A 19,495-nucleotide genomic window follows, 5' to 3' on the forward strand; every position below is an offset into this window, starting at 1 on the left:
TTAGCTTCGGGAAAAGAATATTGGTGTATATGACTATGGTAACCTTTAGCTTCGGGAAAAGAATATTGGTGTATATGACTATGGTAACCTTTAGCTTCGGGAAAAGAATATTGGTGTATATGACTATGGTAACCTTTAGCTTCGGGAAAAGAATATTGGTGTATATGACTATGGTAACCTTTAGCTTCGGGAAAAGAATAATGGTGTATATGACTATGGTAACCTTTAGCTTCGGGAAAAGAATATTGGTGTATATGACTATGGTAACCTTTAGCTTCAGGATCTCTTGCATCCCAAAAGGAGTAGTCTGGGATTGTCTTTTACCATTTTGAATTTTCTTTTGTAGGTTTTGATGCTTTTGAATTTAATTTTGGCTTAACACACAATTGTAAAACAGCCTCATCAAGCTACTACCTTTAGGAAATATCTCCGCTACAGAAAGTATAAGAAAGTAGAGGAAGGACACAGCTGATGAAGTAAGCTGGTGCTGATAGTGATCTTGAATCTTCTGAACGATATGACCAGTTCGGCATACTAGTCCAAGTCGGCGAAGTAAAGCTGCAACAGGAATTATAGGTATTAGACAGTATGATCAGTAACATAATATTAAATTATGTTATAGCTTTACCGGCACAGAATTAGTTAATGTTACCAATTTAAAAAAGAAAATCAACAGTCCATGTGCGACATTCCTGAATATATTTATGGTAGATTCCCAGTCGTAACCATAAACTGTTCTTGTGGGAAGGTAAAGGCAAGAAGAGTACAGTCTTCCCATGCCTCTTGTTCTTTCTCCAGTAAAATAAATAAAAAAATAAAAAATAAAGATAATAACAGAATAAATATAGTTACGAAGGAGAATTGTCGTAAGATTATGTATACTGTATATATATATTCTTTCTCTGCAGGAAACATAAGCTAGTAAAGGAGGGTTCAGAATATTCTTTTGTATCCAGTTCTTCGTATAAAAACAGATCTAAGTTACAACATGGAATCAGTCGTAAATATGTTTAAGAATCCGGCTGCAAAATACGGCACATTTCCCATTCAGTTCCACGTTTACAGGTAAGCTTCAAGTTTCAGGCTGTTTTACAGGTAAGCTTCAAGTTTCAAGCAGTTTCTTTAAATCCAAAAACCTTGTTCATTAATTTTCTAGCCTCCTTATTCCATACTATTTCTCCTTTAAAGAGGTAAATCCAGTCGGATATAAACAAACAGAGCAATGCCACGTTCTTCGAAACTTGAAGCCTGGTTTTGAACGCGTAACTTGAGTGAACCGCACATGTGAAAAAGAGCTCACCTGGGAACAATGACTTACCTGGGAAAAGAAATCACCTTGGAAAAAGTAGGAAAGAGAACTCACCTGGGAAGAATACCTCATCCTGGAAAAAGAACTCGCCTGGGAAAAAGAACTCACATCGGAAAAAGAACTCACCTGGCGGCTACCGAGAGACTGAGCAGGACGGTAGTTGTCAACCAGGGCATCTGCGTTGGCGTCCTTCAAGGTGCGGAACTGTGCCATCTGTAGGGGTATAGCCACACTTCACCATGTTAGTCTTGCTAACCACAGACGACTTTATACGGCCGTTGAAAATAAAAAAGACCATTCAAAGTTTTTAAAATCCTGAATGAAGCACAAAGGCGTCTGACCCCTTTATTGTGATGACGTCTTACTTATTTTTTCTTGCTACCTAGGAAGACCTCTTGTACTGAAAGGATTAATGAAGGCTATATCTGACATCTTCAGTTTCAAGAGCCATTCCTTAGCCGTGTACAGACGTTTTGTGGCAGCATGGATAAATGAGAAACGACTTCATTGTACTGAAGGAACTAAATGCTCGATCAAGAATGATGGCACAAAAGAAGATAGAAAATGAAGAGTAAGAGGATGTGTAAATTGTCATTATACTCGTTTTACCTTCACTTGGCCCACATGTTAGTCTTTTTGCAGCCTACAGTATTTCACATAGTTCAGTAAGCACAACACAATGCTGCACGAAAGTTACTCTATTGTTACAGCTAAGCAGTCAGGCAGGAGAGATGACAATTTTAGGGTAAGTTAGAGTTAAAAGAGTATAGGAGAATATATTTACTCTTATCTCCTCACCTGTTTGGCCGATACGTCTAGTTTGTCATGGAAGACTGTCCACACTACCACCTCGTTGCAGGGCGGTGTGGTCAGAGAGCCTAGGTAGCGGTAGAACTTCTTCCTGTTGTTGGGTAGGAAGGTTGACAGCGGGATGGGCTGAATGGCGACCTCTTGACCTGATGGTAAAGGAACGAATGTGAAGGAATTGTGTTTGCCCATATCTTCACGGAAATAGCGAAAGCATGTAACACACACTCTCTCTCTCTCTCTCTCATGATATGAACTTGATGTAGTGCAACCACCCGACGAAGATGTCTGTATTAAGAAACAATGGTAAGGAGGTTAGCAGTAAATCTAAGCAGAAATATCTAATGTGATACATGAAACAAAACCCACCAGTTCTGTATTAGATTGTAACAAGTACAGTTAGAGGTTTAAGTCACACAAAGCATCGAGTTCCGTGATAAACAAAACAGCACAAAGTATCACCTGGCAGCGTGATGTTGGCAAGCCCCGTTATAAGTCCTGCGAGTGCTGGGTTGTCTTGCGCTGTGATGGTAAACATGACCCCGAGTACCGCCAGACCGTCCTCGTACAAAACGGCCGTTGCTGTGTCGTTGTAAACCTTCCTGTAATGCACCAGGTGGACCTCGCACGGGTACCTAAGAGGAGAGGGCATGCAATATTATAATCTCTCTCTCTCTCTCTCTCTCTCTCTCTCTCTCTCTCTCTCTCTCTCTCATGCTACTTCAGGCCATTAAGATTCATATCCATTTGAGACGAACCAACTAATATTCCGCAAGCGGAACCATCTTCTCCAGTCATCATATTGATCTTCTGCTTATCCTGTCATACTGTTTTACCCCTTGTGTGTGTGTGTGTGTGTGTGTGTGTGTGTGTGTGTGTGTGTGTGTGTGTGTGTGTGTGTGTGTGTGTGTGTGTGTGTGTGTGTGTGTGTGTGTGTATTTATCTCCCCGTACCATCATACGCAGATCTTCCGCCATGTCTATCATACCGCCTCTTCCACTTATTTCATTCATTTCTCCTCATGTCAACATACTTAATCAGTGTCCTCTATATATCACAGTGTTTCGTCCCGTGGTTTCCATTTTTCCTGCTGTCGTCATACTTAATCTTCTGCCTTCGTTATCACTCTGCCTCATCACCTTTGTTTCCATCATGGAAGCGAGCTAACCATGGTTCACTGACTCAACCCAGTCTACCATCCACCATACCAAGCCCTCTCAGTGTGGTCTAAGCTCTGCCTTCATGTTTCAGTTTTTCTTGCCTTTCATCCTTCATCCTCTCCTGCCTGAGGTACTTTATTGCCTAACAACAACCTAACTCCGACTCCGACATGATCTCTTTCTTAACTCTTCGTTACTCCATCCTATCCACAACCATACTCCACCCTAAATACTGCCATACTTCACCTTAACCACTGCCATACTCCACCTTACCCACTGCCTTTCTCCATACTCCATCCCAACCACCGCCATATTCCACCCAAACTGCCGCAAAAATGTATCCTGATCGCCGCAACACTCCATGTCACCCACTGCCTTACTCCACCCTAATCATCGTCTACCTCCCAACTTACCTGTTGTGTTGGATGAGATGCTCCGAGCCAACGGGGTTATTGGATCCCCAGTGGAAATGAAGCTGCGCGAACTCATATTCGCCGTTGAGATTCCCGCCACGCACGTTGGGTCTGATCGGCATGTCCACTGTGATCATGGCTGCCAGTAAAGAAATAGCTGTTTTAGGTAAATCCCAATAATCAGCTTGGGAGGTTTATTGAGGAATCTCTGTCAGTTTACTAATCGATTAGCTCTAAAATCTGGCCCTCCAAACCTACCAGTGTGAGTTATGATTCTTGCTGATAAAAATGTGGATAGTAATCTGCGTGTCAGCATTTCCTGATTATATTACGTTAGCGTACGTAAGAACCAAGTGAGAGGCTGAGAACAGCGGTCGTGCTACGGTCACTAGCAAAATTGGCCGAGGAAGTGTTTTTGCAGTCACTATGTTTTCATCTGACGGAGCTGGACCATACACACAAATACTATGCTGTGGTTGCATGAAGTGCGATAGGCCGTACTCATGAGGTAGCAATGAGCCTTCTTGGTCACTGGTCAAATCAACCCTTTTATGAGGCTACACTTGGCCATCAACGGAGCAAAACCGAATTCGAGATCATTGTCAGATGAAAACAAACTGACCATGTCTTCAGAGTATAAAAGTTAGCCGTAATGAATAACCTAGGACACCTCACTGGATTTCACAACTCCATGAAGGAACTATATCCTTTTTACATTAACCTGACCCAGATATTCGTCCTTTTACAGCTTATTTCACGTAGGTTACCAGAGATAAGAGGCAGTTATACGCCTCTACAGTACGTCCTTTCCATAGCACATTTTGGTGACTAGCATCGTATTTCAATGATAAGTTTTTGCAACTCGGCATTCAAGATTGAGAGAATCCGAGAGATGTCAGTTTTAGACCAGGTTAGAGTAAAAGCAGTATAAGCGTACCTGAGTGTCCATTATTCGTGACTTTGACTGATGTTGGCATAACGTTGTAGTTGAAGAACTGGAAGGGATTCCATGTCGTCACCCTATTCCCGTTGTAGAGATCAATAGGAGACTGGCGCTGATATCCGCAAAAGGGGTAATGCTTTGCCCAATACCGCGGACCTGAAGGGTGATACTGTAGGTCAATATGTGTGTGTGTGTGTGTGTGTGTGTGTGTGTGTGTGTGAGAGAGAGAGAGAGAGAGAGAGAGAGAGAGAGAGAGAGAGAGAGAGAGAGAGAAAGAAGGAAAATGGGGGTCATGAGAGTTGAAACAGGCGAGTCAGCAAGAATAACCCATTATGAAAATTTTTTTTCCCCATAAGCTGCATCAAGTCTTTCAGGTCATGTAAAATTAATTCAGGATCCCTACTTGCACAAGATATCAAGTCAGGTCGACACAATGCTTTCACATCATGCTTCTTATCCTTGCTTTTGAACCCTGTAGCAGGGAACATACTTACAAGATCTGTGTAATGCCAGAGTCTGTCATCCAGAAGTTTAATCTTGAAACACCACCACTTGTATGCCTCCACGAGCATTCCTGTTTATTCGCACTCTCCAATATGCGGCTAAAAATAAAAATCTAAACATAAACCTCACTCCATCCCCATTAACCGACTCTTGTCTCCTCCCCTGGAACCCTCTTTGCTCCTTCCTCCATATGAATGATCTATGAATTTATTTGCTCAGCTGAGATGATGCAGGCGTGGACTATCTTATTTCCACGTGTCTCCACGAAGGAATGTAAGTGGGACAGCCGCCCATTCTCTGAATGTGCGCACGGTCCAGATTGCCCATTCACGGATGTCAATACTTCCCCAGGCCCAGACCCGCATAATCGGCCATGTGGCACAGGACGCGGTGCTGCTGTAGCTGTGAAAGTGTCTTCATAATCATCTGTTGACTTATGGAAAGCTTTCCTTATTTACATTCTGGAATATTTCTAAGAACCAGACTGTGTCAACCACTTGCTATTTTCGGGATCGTGGCGCATAATTCTTGTAGGATATGTAACTCCTGAATTTTGTACTTGTTTTCTTTATAACCCCTTTCTTTTAAATATTTGCAGATGAATCTGACCAATTTTCTGAAAGTTTTCCAAGAAGGCTATGTAACAGGAACAATAGGGTAGCCTCACTGTCTCTCATCAGTGATGGCAAGTCAAACATATCTCCATGTCCAGCGTAAGTCACTCTCTCAGTCGTCAGTCAGTCACCTATACTGCTATCTCACACGCAGTACAACCTGGACAACCCCTGGTATTGTCCTAGCGTTAAGTTCATTGCTGGCTGGCTTCCCGGCTGTTTGTTGCCTTTGGTCAATTCGTTAAAACAATTTCAACCAGTCTTTTGTTCATATTTGTTCCCAAGTGTTTTCTTTGGGTAGTTCTTAACACATACTTTGTTACTTACCGGTGTGACCTTTGTAGCTCCAGTGGAATTCATTTGAACCTCCCTCCTCATCATCATCATCTTCATCCCCATCACCTGTGGGTGGGAGGCAAGAGGGACCGTCATTAGTTTTTTCGGAGATATAATTCGCGCCAGGATTGACAGTCTTGTGATGCGAGGTCGCGAGAATATATATATATATATATTTTTAGCATGAAAGTAATCTATTGAAATTGCTGTACTCAGATATCCAACCCACTACCATGATATACCGAACACAGTTCAAAATGTTCTTAGGTGGTTACAGATGCGCAACAATCAATCATGTGGTTTGAAAATAAACACAAATTTATTTCTGTTCTAAAACAATTTACCCACAGATGAAGTCCTTTGTCCTCTGCAACTCCTTAAATTTTTATTGAGAAACAGGCCAAAAGCTTTATCCAACGATCCCGAGCGTGTTCTGCAGAATAAGCTTATCTTGGGTGATCACGGTTTTCAGAACCAAGATATCAGTACCAGATAAGCGATTTCTGTTATTACTTTGGAATCATAGATGCCTTCTGCTGCGCTGTGATTTCATCTCTGAAGTGGTAATTGTCTAAAATGAATTCTACAAACATTTTCAGTCAACCTCAATAAGTGAGGCGGTGACTGAATTGGCAGAGAGGTTGCCTGGAGTCCTACCGGACCCAGGTTCTAATCCCCGCTTGGGCAGGGAACAGCTTAAGGATTTGAATTTCGCAAAAGCAGACTTTACTTATCTACTGAAGACCCGCCGACATGTCATAAAAATACCCCCGCTAATACCAGTACACCAGTCCTGTATGAGACAACCCTAGCATGTATTCAGTATGGACGGTGAGTGTTAAGACCGAAGTGGTGACATGTGGAGGTGTATGGTATGTAGGATGACTAATGGACCTTGGGAGCAGGCTGTGAAGCCTATGCCTAGAGTCGGACACATTTGAAAACAAATTAAAGCAACAATTACCGTTTCTCTGTTGAATATAGTTAGGCCTATACTGAAATGAAACTACACAGCCAACATCATTTATTATCTGAAAAATAAGGGAACATTTATTAACGTTCTAAAAGTTAAGTCAAAGACGGATCACAGTATGGAATATCCTTTACATGGCTCATCTCTGCGTTGAGCAATGATTACGTTCTGATGCTGTAAAATGTGTTGAGGTTGTTATAAGAGATTAGATATTAGGCCACTTCCAACCTCTTCAGTCCAAAGGAATCCCTCAAAAACCGCATATAATATTATTATCAGGCAGTAAAAAGAAAGAAGAAAGTTCGCGGATTGATGTGATTATATATTCCATACCTTACAGACTGCATCAGAATTATTTTAAACTATATCAGATATGAGCATTGATCTGTCATAGATTCAATAGCTATTGCTGCTGCTTTTGATGATGATGATGATGGTTGATAATTATGATGATGATGCAGATGATTGCCAGCTCCATGTTACTAGTATGTATACCATACATACAAACACCACCACCGTTACTAACCCCAAACACGGATCATTTGCAAAATACCCACATTATCATCATATTATCTTTGCGTCACTGCTCAGTCATAAAATGAACACCAATAACGGGCATAAAATGAACACCAGTAACGGGCTGAAACAGGAACTTGGAGCTCTGTACTACTTTACTCTAACCTGGCCTAAAATTTCCTTCTCTCCATTTTGAATGCTGAGTTGTAAAAATAGATTAACACTTAAATATGATATTAATCACGATGATGCGTTATGAAAGTGTGCGGAGCCTTAGTATTATCTTTTTCACCAGCTGACCTACGTGGAATAAGCTGCAAAATGAGGAAAATACGGACGAAATTAAGGTAAAAAGAGTATAGTAACACAGAAATAAACTTGAAGGACCCGTAAAAATGTCAGCACTTATGACATTTATTATTTTAGGGAAGTGCATAACCAAACAAAAATGCAGCCGTGCTCGCTGACACTTCCCTCAGAGAACGTCCTCAGTAGCCCAGGCATCAAAGAAGTCACTGCGTTGCATCTCATCTCTATCACTGCGGTAGAATGGAAGCGCAAAATAATGGCGCAGAGACGGAATATAAAAAGTACTAACACAGGCATGATATACTGGTAGCGTAGCGTTACAAAAGTAAATAAATAAATTAATAATGAATAGGCGCTATCAGTTAAATATTCTGATGTACAAACCAAAAGACCCGAAACTTCTAGACAACTGTAAAAAAAAATCCAACTCTACTAATCCTTATTCGAAGTAATTATTTTAGGCTGTCTTGTTCTTCATATCAGAGGCAATCTCATTCAGTAACACAAAAGAGAGCATAGGCTACCATAAGATGAAAAAATCAAATCACACTTCATGATCCGAAAAGCTGTTCAGTTCTGGAAATTCAAATCAACCATCGAAAGCACTGGATAATATCAGTGAAATTAGTCATAATGTCAGCTTACGTTTATTTATTATGTTTGACTTGAGTGGAGCAGATTCATAGTGCTGCACCACAGCAGACTGAGCAGGTGGTGGTAATGCGAGATAGAGTGTGGTGATGCCGATGAGTAGTAGGAGCCTCATGTTGTGCTGCGGGTGTCGGGCTGGATGGCAATCACACCTGCGGGTAGGTAAGAACAGGAGTGAACACGGGGATATATATATATATATATATATATATATATATATATATATATATATATATATATGTGTGTGTGTGTGTGTGTGTGTGTGTTCCTATCTTGATGTAAAGTACAGTCAGCGTCAAAACATCGAGCATCACAAAAACACCGAAAAATAAATAAAATATAATTTTTTTTATTAAAAACAACAGCAGCAGGACGCCCCATACTACCTCCACTTCACCTGGCCATCGCCAAGCCATTCACTGTCGGCCACATCAAACCCTGGCTCTCACCCTGCTACAGTCAGTTAAGGTAAAGTTTGAATAATTCTGCTGATGCAGATTCTACATATGTAGCACTTTTGTTTGTCTGTATCAGTAACATTTACTCCACGAAAGTCGAGCAGAAAAATAATTGTCTGAAATTTGATATATGTATAAATCCACTGAGAAAAAGAAAATATTATACTTTTACGTCTGATATCCTCAATTCAACACATCCCAGACTTTCAGATAACGTACAGTACCTGTCGGTCGAGGCTAATAATTTGCTTAAACACACACACACACACACACACACACACACACACACACAGGCTACACCAGCACGAACACTGCTGAAACGAGAGTTGAGGTAGATGAGACTTCCTGGCTCCACCCTTTGCATTTTCCCCAGTTCATTGCCACCAGCCAGTTATCTTTACCTGCTACTGTGCCCCCCTCCCCCAGCCCGCCCTCTTTTAAAAAATAAATAAATAAAAATACAAAGAAGAAAGACATGTATCCAAAGCTCTTATGCCAACCTCCATTCATGTTATTGTATATACTTTTATGGTGATTGTGGGGCTGTGAGGTAAGGGTATATGGGATCTGTGTGTGTGTGTGTGTGTGTGTGTGTGTGTGTGTGTAATTGAGGGAGAAGGTGGGGTTGAGGGTGAGTGTGTGTGTGTAAGGATGGAGGTGGGGTGGGGATAAGGGTGAGAGAGAGAGAGAGAGAGAGAGAGAGAGAAGGGGGGTGGGATAAGAAGTGGTGGAAGAGACGCTGTGAATGAAATGGTGCGATCACATAATAATACACGATTTTGATTAGGCCTGAATGATAATTTTTTGTTACAGATACGATTACATCTAATGTAATCGTGACTTGAATCATAAGTACATTTAATATACATTATTGACCCTGAGAAAATATGGTCTAGAGGTACGGTGGCTTTAGTTTTTCTTCATAATGAAATTCATAATATATGGCTTGCGTTTGAACAACACTACTTACAGTTGTGAAAAAGAATCTTCATAGATGGCGACGTTATTTTTTTTTTCCTTAGATATAGGTAAAGTGGAGTCCGGCAGTGAAATCTGTGTATTTGTAATAATGAGATAAAGTGCTGGAGGGGTAAACAGGATTAGGCCTAATGATGAATCTGCATCTCATTAACTAGTTGTTTACTTTAATTTTTTGACTGACTTTTCGCAAATGTTAATGGGTTTAGTCTCAGCGTCATGTATATGGATCTATGGCAGACAGCGCTCACTGTACCGTCTCTCATTCTAGTCATGTATAGGATATCTCACTTATGAGGGAAGATTTGACTGTAAGCCTCACTACAGTTGTATATATATATATATATATATATATATATATATATATATATATATATATATATATATATATATATTACTCCATTCCGGTAATGACAGTCTCATTCATTCACCACAGTTACTGTTTTCTATATTAATTTTCTCCTCTTTCTTCAGTTTCTAAGAAACAAAATTCCATCTTTTTATCACCGATTGCTGGGCTTTTTTTCTCAACTTGTCCCTCTTACTTATATTTCTCCAACTTGCATTTTTCATTTCCTATCGGTCGTTTTAAACACGTCCCTCTCCACTGTTTCCACCTGAAAGTAATTCAGTCGTTTTCTGATCTATATTCTACGTGCCTGTGTTTCAGTGCCATTTAAGTTGACGGTATATGGAGGTACAACGTGAACTCTGAAGGAAAGTGATAACCTACTAGCAGGCTTGATCGAAATGAGATGAAGATGGTAAGGTAGATGTGCATTATTCTCTTGACTATCAGAATAAGGCGTTTAGAGTGTCTGTAGAGTGAATGTACTGTCTATGTGATGCATACTTGTCAGCCGAAGTGGATTGGCCACGTGAAGAAAATGGGCGGCTAGACCTAGGTAAAGAAATCCGAGTATAAATCCAGAAAGTGGGGAATTTAGGACAAGAAGACCGAATGATGGCTTCTGGATAAAAATGACAAAACTGAGGCTCTGCAAAACATCGTGCAGCATGGTCCCCAAACGAATAAAACTGACACATGTACGTACAGGACTTACAAGTTTAAAGCTCTTGTCTGCCACCACACCTCTTGTATTATATGGTATTTTAATATTTTTAGAAACGGAAGCATTTCGAGGAACGGATTTGCCCGCCTTATCTCTCACTATTTTCGGACGTTAGGTTATTTACTCCTGTATACCTTAGCAATTTTAGCGAAGTCACACCAGGTCAGACCAGATCGCACCCCACAACACGCCATACCACCCTCTCACACCGCACAACACATCATACCACCTTCTCACATCACACAACGCACCATACCACTCTCTTACATCACATACATCACGCAACACACCATAACACCCTCTCACACCACACAACACACCATACCACCCTTTCACACCACACAACACACCATACCACCCTCTCACACCACGCAACACATCGTTCTCCCACACCACACCACAGCAAGGGCATTAACCGAAGGACCCTGAAGCTCCCTGATTTGGTGCCTCTGTACTTGCTGTGAAGCAGTGCAGTGCGTCAGTGCTGATGCTCTTCGGTCTTTGTGATGATTTAACACATAGTCTTCAAAACTATTGTTTGTATGATATGCAATACAATAACACCATTACTTATACTAGACGGGGGTATGGTGCCGAACACAGCTTTTTTTAAAAATAGTTTTGAAGGCTTACAGCATCATAATTTAAATTATTATTGGAATGTAAGTAATTATATTGACAGATTACATAATATATAAATATATCAGTGAAATTCGGTTGTTTTCTTATCCACAAATTTTGTTCACTTAAAGGAAATTTTGCCTGGCAACCAGTCAGTTTCTTTAACCCTGTAGGGCCCAATGTCCCATGGGGTGATGGTTCGGGTCATTTTCAAAACATGAGTAGAGAGGGAACTCCAAAGTAGGGATACGTAAGATTAACGACTATTAGTCAATAGGTGAAGGACGGTACGCTAAGTACTTTGCCCACAAAACCTCACGTGCAGCAACCTTGGATTTATTAGGGTTCAGTATACCATCACTGCTTAAAAGAAATGGTGAACAACGAATCTAATGAACGTAAAGAGGGACATTACCGATAGCCGCACCCACGCCAACCGTATCCAGCACCCGAACCCATGGCAAAGGGTAAGACGTCCTTTTTCTTTGAACACATCCCTCAGACACACCACAGATGCACACTACACACACCTCATACACACTTCAGACACACCCCTGTGGGTACTGCGAAAATTAATGGAATTGAAGTGTGAACCTCATGAAACTCGACGGTTGCAACCTGTAAGATTTCTTTCTTCAAAAAGATAAAATGACTCATTGAGTGACACAGTTAGGGAAACACTGGGTCTGGCCACCCCCTGTAAATGTGCCAAAGTGTAAATCTGGCATCATGTCGTCGGAGAGGGTGAGTACTTGAATAACTGAAAGGGGTGGTCGACTGACTGTTTAATCTTAAAAAAAAAAAGAAAAAAGAAAAAAAAAAAAGTCTTATGAGGCCGATAAGTGTTGAAATATAGCTTAATCTACAGGTATACAACACATTTGATTGACAAAATGATATTGTATCAAACAATGCTACGATTAAATTCCGATTAAGATTACTTTGGAAAAAATGAATAATCGATTACAGTTGCCTGAAAATTTGTAATGGACTATGACCGATTACAGACTATCATTACTCTATGTCTATGTGTGACATCCAATCGACCTTACTGTGCTTTGAGAGGTCTCTCTTACTTAAGTGTTAAATGTATAACCCTAAAATCATCTTCGCATCCGATACACTATCATGTAGCATACTGTATGTGAAGGCCTCTTTTTACATGAGGGCAGACTTAACGCTACCTGTCTTCTCCCCCACCTTTCATCCACCCTTGATATCTGATTTGTCCCCAGTCTCCCAACACGAATGGCTGGATCAGTCTTAGACTAGTGACCGTTACCTGTGCGTGTCTGGAGAGTTACTGCAGCTAACTGAAGCGAAACCAGGAGCATACTTGTATTATATTCACTCGCTATGATTCATGACTTAATGATGATGAGGTGTAGTTGCATGTTTGCACGTGTTCTGCTCTAATGAGACTCAGATAAATAACGCGGATATCATGTGGTTTGAGTGAGTTGATTGAAGGTAAATCTTAATCGCCTGATCCCAGCCGAAACTGGCAAGTTAAAGTGAAAAGGAGCACCATGCATCTTAGTGTAGAAACCGGCAGGATATTTTTGTAGGAACAGTCGAAAAGAAAACTTATAGTACCGTAGTGAAACCTGGTAACCATATCACAGTAATTCTGTCCGTTAAGTGTTTCACTGATGACTGAGTGGGATGTGTCTCACACCAACCTTCTCCAATATAGCCTGTTCCTGAAATTCTAAATTATATCAGCAGGTAAACTTACTTCACCCATTTGCGACTCCAGTTCCAGACCATTTCCTTCCTGTCGTCTCTTTATTCTTTTCGTCATTCTGCTCTTTTCCTGAGGAATTTATGTCCATTTTATACTACGGACACCAGCACTGCACTGCATAATTCAGGTGTGGCCTTACTAAAGCACGACAACTGCACTCATACTTTGGATATCCTGTTATTCACACTTCTAGCAATATATACCGGCACGCTACTTGCCCTATTTCCGGCACTAATACGCTGTTCATTGCAGCTTAAGCCTTTGCTTCATAAATCCCACTCACATTCTGATATACGTTTCTGTCTATCAAATTGGTAATTAATATCGCCAATAAGGCTGTTGATATTCTGTCTGTTACAGTTTTCTATTGTAAATTTCACTGAACAATCCTCTGACCATTTGCATATTGTCATTTTTCTTCTGAAGATATACAGTGTTTTGTCGAGTTAATGTCACTTTCTTTGATACTGTGTCCAGCAAATTTACTGATACCGCTAGTGATCCTTAAGTGCGGATCATCTTACACACACACACACACACACACACACACACACACAGATGCATGTATAAACGTTATCGCTCCGCCTGCTAAAGGCGGGCGATAATAATAATAATAATAATAATAATAATAATAACAACAACAACATGGATGTGCAGTGTTCCTAATATTATATATAAAAATTGCAGACCCAAACGTGCCAATATTACGGAGCACTGATATATTAACCACAGAACCGACCACAGCCGTTCCTATCGATACCACTAGACCTTCCCCATAGGTGGCTGTTGTGTATATATACGCAACGACTTATCTTGCTCTCGTGTTACTGAACTCGATTCTTCTGAATTCTCTGCACTCTGGTTTCGGCTTTCCTGTCATTCTCTGACTAAATACATCTGTGCTCTTTACTTATCCCCTAATTCTACTGACTATCAAAAATTCTTCGACTATCTTCTACGATGGAACACATTCTATCCATTTCTCCTTTCTCTGAAATCTCCATTCTAGGAGATTTCAATGTTCACCACCACCTTTGGCTCTCCTCTCCTTTCACGGATCCACCTGGTGAACAAGCCTACATCTTTTCTATCCTTAATGACCTAGAGCAGCTTGTACAGCACCCTACCCGTATCCCTGACTGCCTTGGAGAGAGCCCCAACATACTTGACCTCTTCCTCACAACTAATTTTTCTGCTTACTCTGTTAATCTTTTCTCTCCGTTGGGCTCCTCCGATCACAACCTTATTACCTTAACCTGTCCCATCACTCCGGTACGGCCTGTGGACCCTCGAAACGTCGTTTGTGGCATTTTGGAGCCGCGGACTGGGAGGCCCTCAGGCAGTACTTCTTTGATTTTCCCTGGAATGATTGTTGCTTCCATGGCCGTGAGCCATCTGAGTGTGCCTTGCGGATTACGGTGCTTATTCTCTCGGGCATGGAAGCATACATTCCTTTCTCATATCCTTTGACTAAGGCAAGAAAGCCTTGGTTTAATCACGCTTGTTCTAATGCTGTCCGCAACAAGGAGAGGGCCTACAAAAGGTACCGGAGCCAACCCACCCCTGAATCACATCATCTTTACGTTTCTGCCCGGAATCGTGCTAAGTCTGTTCTTCGCTCTACTAAAAATATTTTCATCCATACTAAATGCTCTCAACTCTCCAACTCGAATTCTTCCCGCTCCTTTTGGCACCTTGCCAAAAATCTTTCTAACAACTTTACCTCATCATCCTTCCCTCCTCTTTTCTACTCTGATGGTTCTGTAGCTATTTCTTCTACTGATAAAGCAGATCTCTTCGCACAGACTTTCTCCTCCAATTTCACCTCAGACGATTCCGGTGCTGTTCCTCCATCTCTTCCCCCCTCTGACTTCCTCATGGCTGACATTAAAATTTCTCCAGTTGATATATTTTCTGCCATTACCGGCCTCAGTACTAACAAGGCATATGGGCCTGATGGGTCCCTCCTGTTGTTCTCAAGAACTGTGCTTCTGTGCTTACACCCTGCCTAGGCAAACTCTTTCGCCTTTGTCTGTCAACTTGTACCTTTCCTTCTTGCTGGAAGTTTGCTCTCATTCAGCCAGTCCCAAAGAAGGGTGACCACTCCCAACCCTCCAACTATCGTCCAATTGCTTTAACGTCCTGTATTTCAAAAGTTTTCGAGTCAATTCTCAATAGAAAAATTTTAAGGCATCTTTCCTATCACAACCTTCTTTCCGATCGTCAGTACGGGTTCCGTCAGGGACGCTCCACTGGCGATCTTCTCACCTACCTTTCAGACTCCTGGTCATCCTCCTTTCGGGACTTTGGCGAAAGCTTTGCCATTGCACTTGATATCTCAAAGGCTTTCGATCGAGTCTGGCATGAATCTTTAATTTCCAAACTGCCCTCCTACTGTTTCTATCCTTCTATCTGTGCCTTCATCGCTAGCTTCCTTTCTGGTCGTTCTATTGCCGCTGTTGTAGACGGCCATCGTTCTTCTCCTAGATCTATCAACAGTAGTGTTCCTCAGGGCTCTGTCCTATCACCTACTCTCTTCCTTTCATTCATCAATGATCTTCTAAGCTGTACATCTAACCCTATCCACTCATACGCTGATGACTCCACCCTTCACCTTTCCATTCGGTTCCCGCAGCGCCCATCTCAAAAGTTACTTCAACAAACAAGGGATGAGGCTATGGCACACCTAATGTCTGACTTGGCTCATATCTCTGACTGGGGTAAAAATAATATGGTTGTTTTTAATGCATCTAAGACTCAGTTCTTACACCTATCAACCCGACAAAATCTTCCACAGGTATACCCACTAATGTTTAATAATATTCAGCTTAATCCTGCATCATCCTTGAACATGCTTGGGGTTTCATTAACTCGGGACTTATCTTGGAAAGATCATATTACATCTCTTGTAAAATCTGCTTCCAAGAGATTGGGTGTGCTAAGCAGACTCCGCTCTTTCTATACCCCTGCACAATTGTTGACTCTCTGCAGGGGTTTTATCCGCCCCTGTGTGGAGTACAACTCTCATGTGTGGGGAGGCTCGCCACATACAGCTCTTCTCAGTAGGGTGGAGTCAAAGGCTTTTCGTCTCATTAACTCTCCTCCTCTTACTGACTCCCTTCAACCTCTGTCTCTTCGCCGCAATGTTGCATCTTTATCTCTTTTCTATCGCTACTTTAATGGTCACTGCTCCTCTAAACTGTCTGCTTGCATTCCTCCACCTCTACGACGGGCGCGTAGCACCCGTCTGGCAGCAAACTCTCATCCCTTTTCTGTCCAACTCTCTAATGCAAGAATTAATCGTTACTCCCAGTCTTTCATTTATGCAACAGGTCAGCTCTGGAACTGTCTCACTCTGTCTGTATTTCCTGCTGCCTATGATCTCCAGTCTTTAAAACGCAGTGTGTCAAGGCATCTCAAAATGATCGGATCTTGAATTTGGCTCTCTATTGTATTTTGTTTATCTCTTGGAGGGAACTGTAACTGCGGGCTTATGGCCTTTGGTTCCTTCTTCCTCGCATAAAAAAAAAAAAAAACTTCCCCGTGGTAATGCAACCCATTGTAGTCCCTTGTGGGATCACTACAGCTGTTTGGGAAAAATAACATGATGAACGGTATGCCTACAGCCCACTACAATACATCTATGACGTTTCACTGACATCCATCGAATAGCCTAGGAGGAGTTAGTGGACAAACAAACAAACGACTGGACATAAACAGAGGCCGAATGTCTCACATCGGTATATGACGACTTGACAGAACTGTTACCATCCTGCTTTGCAGGTGTCATCATAGTTATAGCAATAATAATAATAATAATAATAATAATAATAATAATCCATCCATCCATCATCCAATCCTATATTGCCCCATGAGGAGAGAGGAGCCCATGGTTAGGCAAGTTGGTCCTGACATTTAAGATGAAAGTGACCAACCTCACTCATCCCTGAGTGGCATTGCGTGAGCAATAGACCCCAACCACCCCATGGATATAAACCTACACAGGCTTAATCCGATTGGAGCACCTCAGTTACCCACTAAACCATCAGGCACCATAAGATGATAATAGTAATGATGATGATGATGATAATAATAATAATGATAATAATAATAATAATAATAATAATGATAATAATAATAATAGTAATAGTAGTAGTAGTAGTAGTGATCACAATATAGAGGATGACAAACATCATAATATCCCTGATAAAACACGTTAACACAGCTTTGACATATAAAACCAAACAGTGGCATAATATGCTGTAATGGTAGAGTTATAGTAATACTGACAAAATTAATGTTTGACAGCAACCCAACCTTCTGTCATGGTAAAAAGATATTTCAATGCGTCAACACATGCTGTTTCAGTGTTTGTAATCCTCTGTATCGCGCCTAATAACGTGATTATTAATATTATTATTATTATTATTATTATTGCTACTACTACTACTACTACTGCTGCTGCTGGTGCTGCTGCTGGTGCTGCTGCTGCTGCTGCCGCCGCCGCCGTTGTCGCCGCCGCCGCCGCCGCCGCTGCCGCCGCTGCTGCTGCTATTATTATTATTATTATTATTATTGTGGAAGGTGGGGGCGCTCACCATGCACTATCTCAATCCAGTCCTGCTCTCGGGTGACTGCCCTTTCCTCTCTTCCCTCTTTCCTTCCTTCCTCTTCTGTCTTTCTTTCCTTCATTGTTTCCTCCTCCTCTTGTCTGTTATTATTATTATTATTATTATTATTATTATCATTATTATCATTATTATAATAATAACTATGACTGTGCTGTCCTCGCACATACCCCAGAAGCCTTATAACAGTCTCTCACCATCGTTTCCAACATTTATCATGCAGTGGGGCTCCGAATAAATGTCAATAAAACAAAAATTCATATCTCAGAGAAACAAGACAGCAGAGCCTCATGCATTCTAGATAAATGGCGAAAATGTGAAACAGGCAGAGAATTTTACCTACCTTGGAATTGTGCTTACTGATAAACATAACATTGATGCAGAAGTCCTTGCAAGAATCAACCACGCCTCAGCCTCTTTTGGGCGTCTCAGATCCAGAGTCTTTGAAAACACCAACTTGAGAATGAAGACGAAGGTATCAATTTATACAGCTGTATGTCTCTCCGCCCTCTTATATGGTGCCGAATCCCGGACTACTTACTGTACATCAAACACATCAAACGTATTGTCTTTTCACATCCAGTGCTTACAGTGCATCCTAGGACTCACATGGGAGGATAAAGTCCCTTTTTCTCAAATTCTTCACCGGGCAGTCATCCAGAATAGAAACCATGCTGGCTTAAAAAAAAAAAAAAATCAGATGGGTCGGACACGAGTTTCGCATGACAGACCATCGCCTTCCCCGCCAGGTTCTGTATGGCCAACTCCCTACAGCACATTGCAACCCAGGGGGACAGTAGAAGGGATATAAAGATCATATAAGAAATACGAAAAGATCATGAACCTATTTCCTGTGACAGAAAACAATGGTGAGCTCTCTACAGAGAAGAAACCATTCATCTTGGAGAATCTCGAAACCAGTGAACACCGCAGACAATCTAGACAACCAAAACAGAGTTCTCCCAGCAATCTCGGACTTGACACGCCAACTGTGTGGCAAAGTATGTGGATCCAGAGTTGGTCCGCACAGTCACACACGTTACACCAAAGACTGAGAAACACACCAACATACTGAGTATAGTAACCGTCGTCTTCTGTAGTAGAAGGACAGCTACAAGATGTGTGTGTGTGTGTGTGTGTATGTGTGAAGAGAGAGAGAGAGAGAGAGAGAGAGAGAGAGATTTTACGGCACTCAAATCGAAATTTCGCCGGATCTAGTCGCGATCATTAAAAGAACAAATATGCCAAGTCGCCCAGAATAAGAGGAGGAAAGAACGACCGATTTTGAAACGCTGTACAGTGTGTGTGTGTGTACATATATATATATATATATATATATATATATATATATATATATATATATATATATATATATATATATATATATATATATATATATATATATATATTCTATATTTTTATCACAGATATACTCTGATACTTGCTGCAGTATGT

The 19,495-nt window shown here is 41.2% G+C and overlaps 1 protein-coding gene across 1 annotated transcript; it reads right to left on the minus strand.

The window, feature by feature from the left end:
- Nucleotides 1-534: 534 nt before the first annotated feature.
- LOC145392476 (putative carbonic anhydrase 3) lies at nucleotides 535-18,713 on the minus strand. Its single transcript, XM_080266902.1, has 9 exons — nucleotides 18,650-18,713; nucleotides 6,078-6,152; nucleotides 5,040-5,104; nucleotides 4,627-4,744; nucleotides 3,690-3,828; nucleotides 2,579-2,718; nucleotides 2,108-2,265; nucleotides 1,436-1,522; nucleotides 535-558 (listed from the first exon to the last, which is right to left on the minus strand). Exons 1-9 carry the CDS (start codon nucleotides 18,711-18,713, stop codon nucleotides 535-537), a joined length of 870 nt encoding a protein of 289 aa, XP_080123028.1.
- Nucleotides 18,714-19,495: the final 782 nt, after the last annotated feature.

Source organism: Coenobita brevimanus, chromosome 1 (assembly GCF_032717465.1).
Source record: "Coenobita brevimanus isolate Jiangsu-jjx chromosome 1, ASM3271746v2, whole genome shotgun sequence".
NCBI classification, from domain to species: Eukaryota; Metazoa; Arthropoda; class Malacostraca; order Decapoda; family Coenobitidae; genus Coenobita; species Coenobita brevimanus.

Coding starts and splice junctions, on each gene's coding strand:
- LOC145392476 (XM_080266902.1), bottom strand. CDS start 18,713: ATGGTTTCTATTCTGGATGACTGCCCGGTGAAGAATTTGAGAAAAAGG. Junction 2,719..3,689: donor CATCTCATCCAACACAACAG/GTAAGTTGGGAG, acceptor GGTGCATTACAG/GAAGGTTTACAACGACACAG. Junction 2,266..2,578: donor TGCCAACATCACGCTGCCAG/GTGATACTTTGT, acceptor CTTTACCATCAG/GTCAAGAGGTCGCCATTCAG.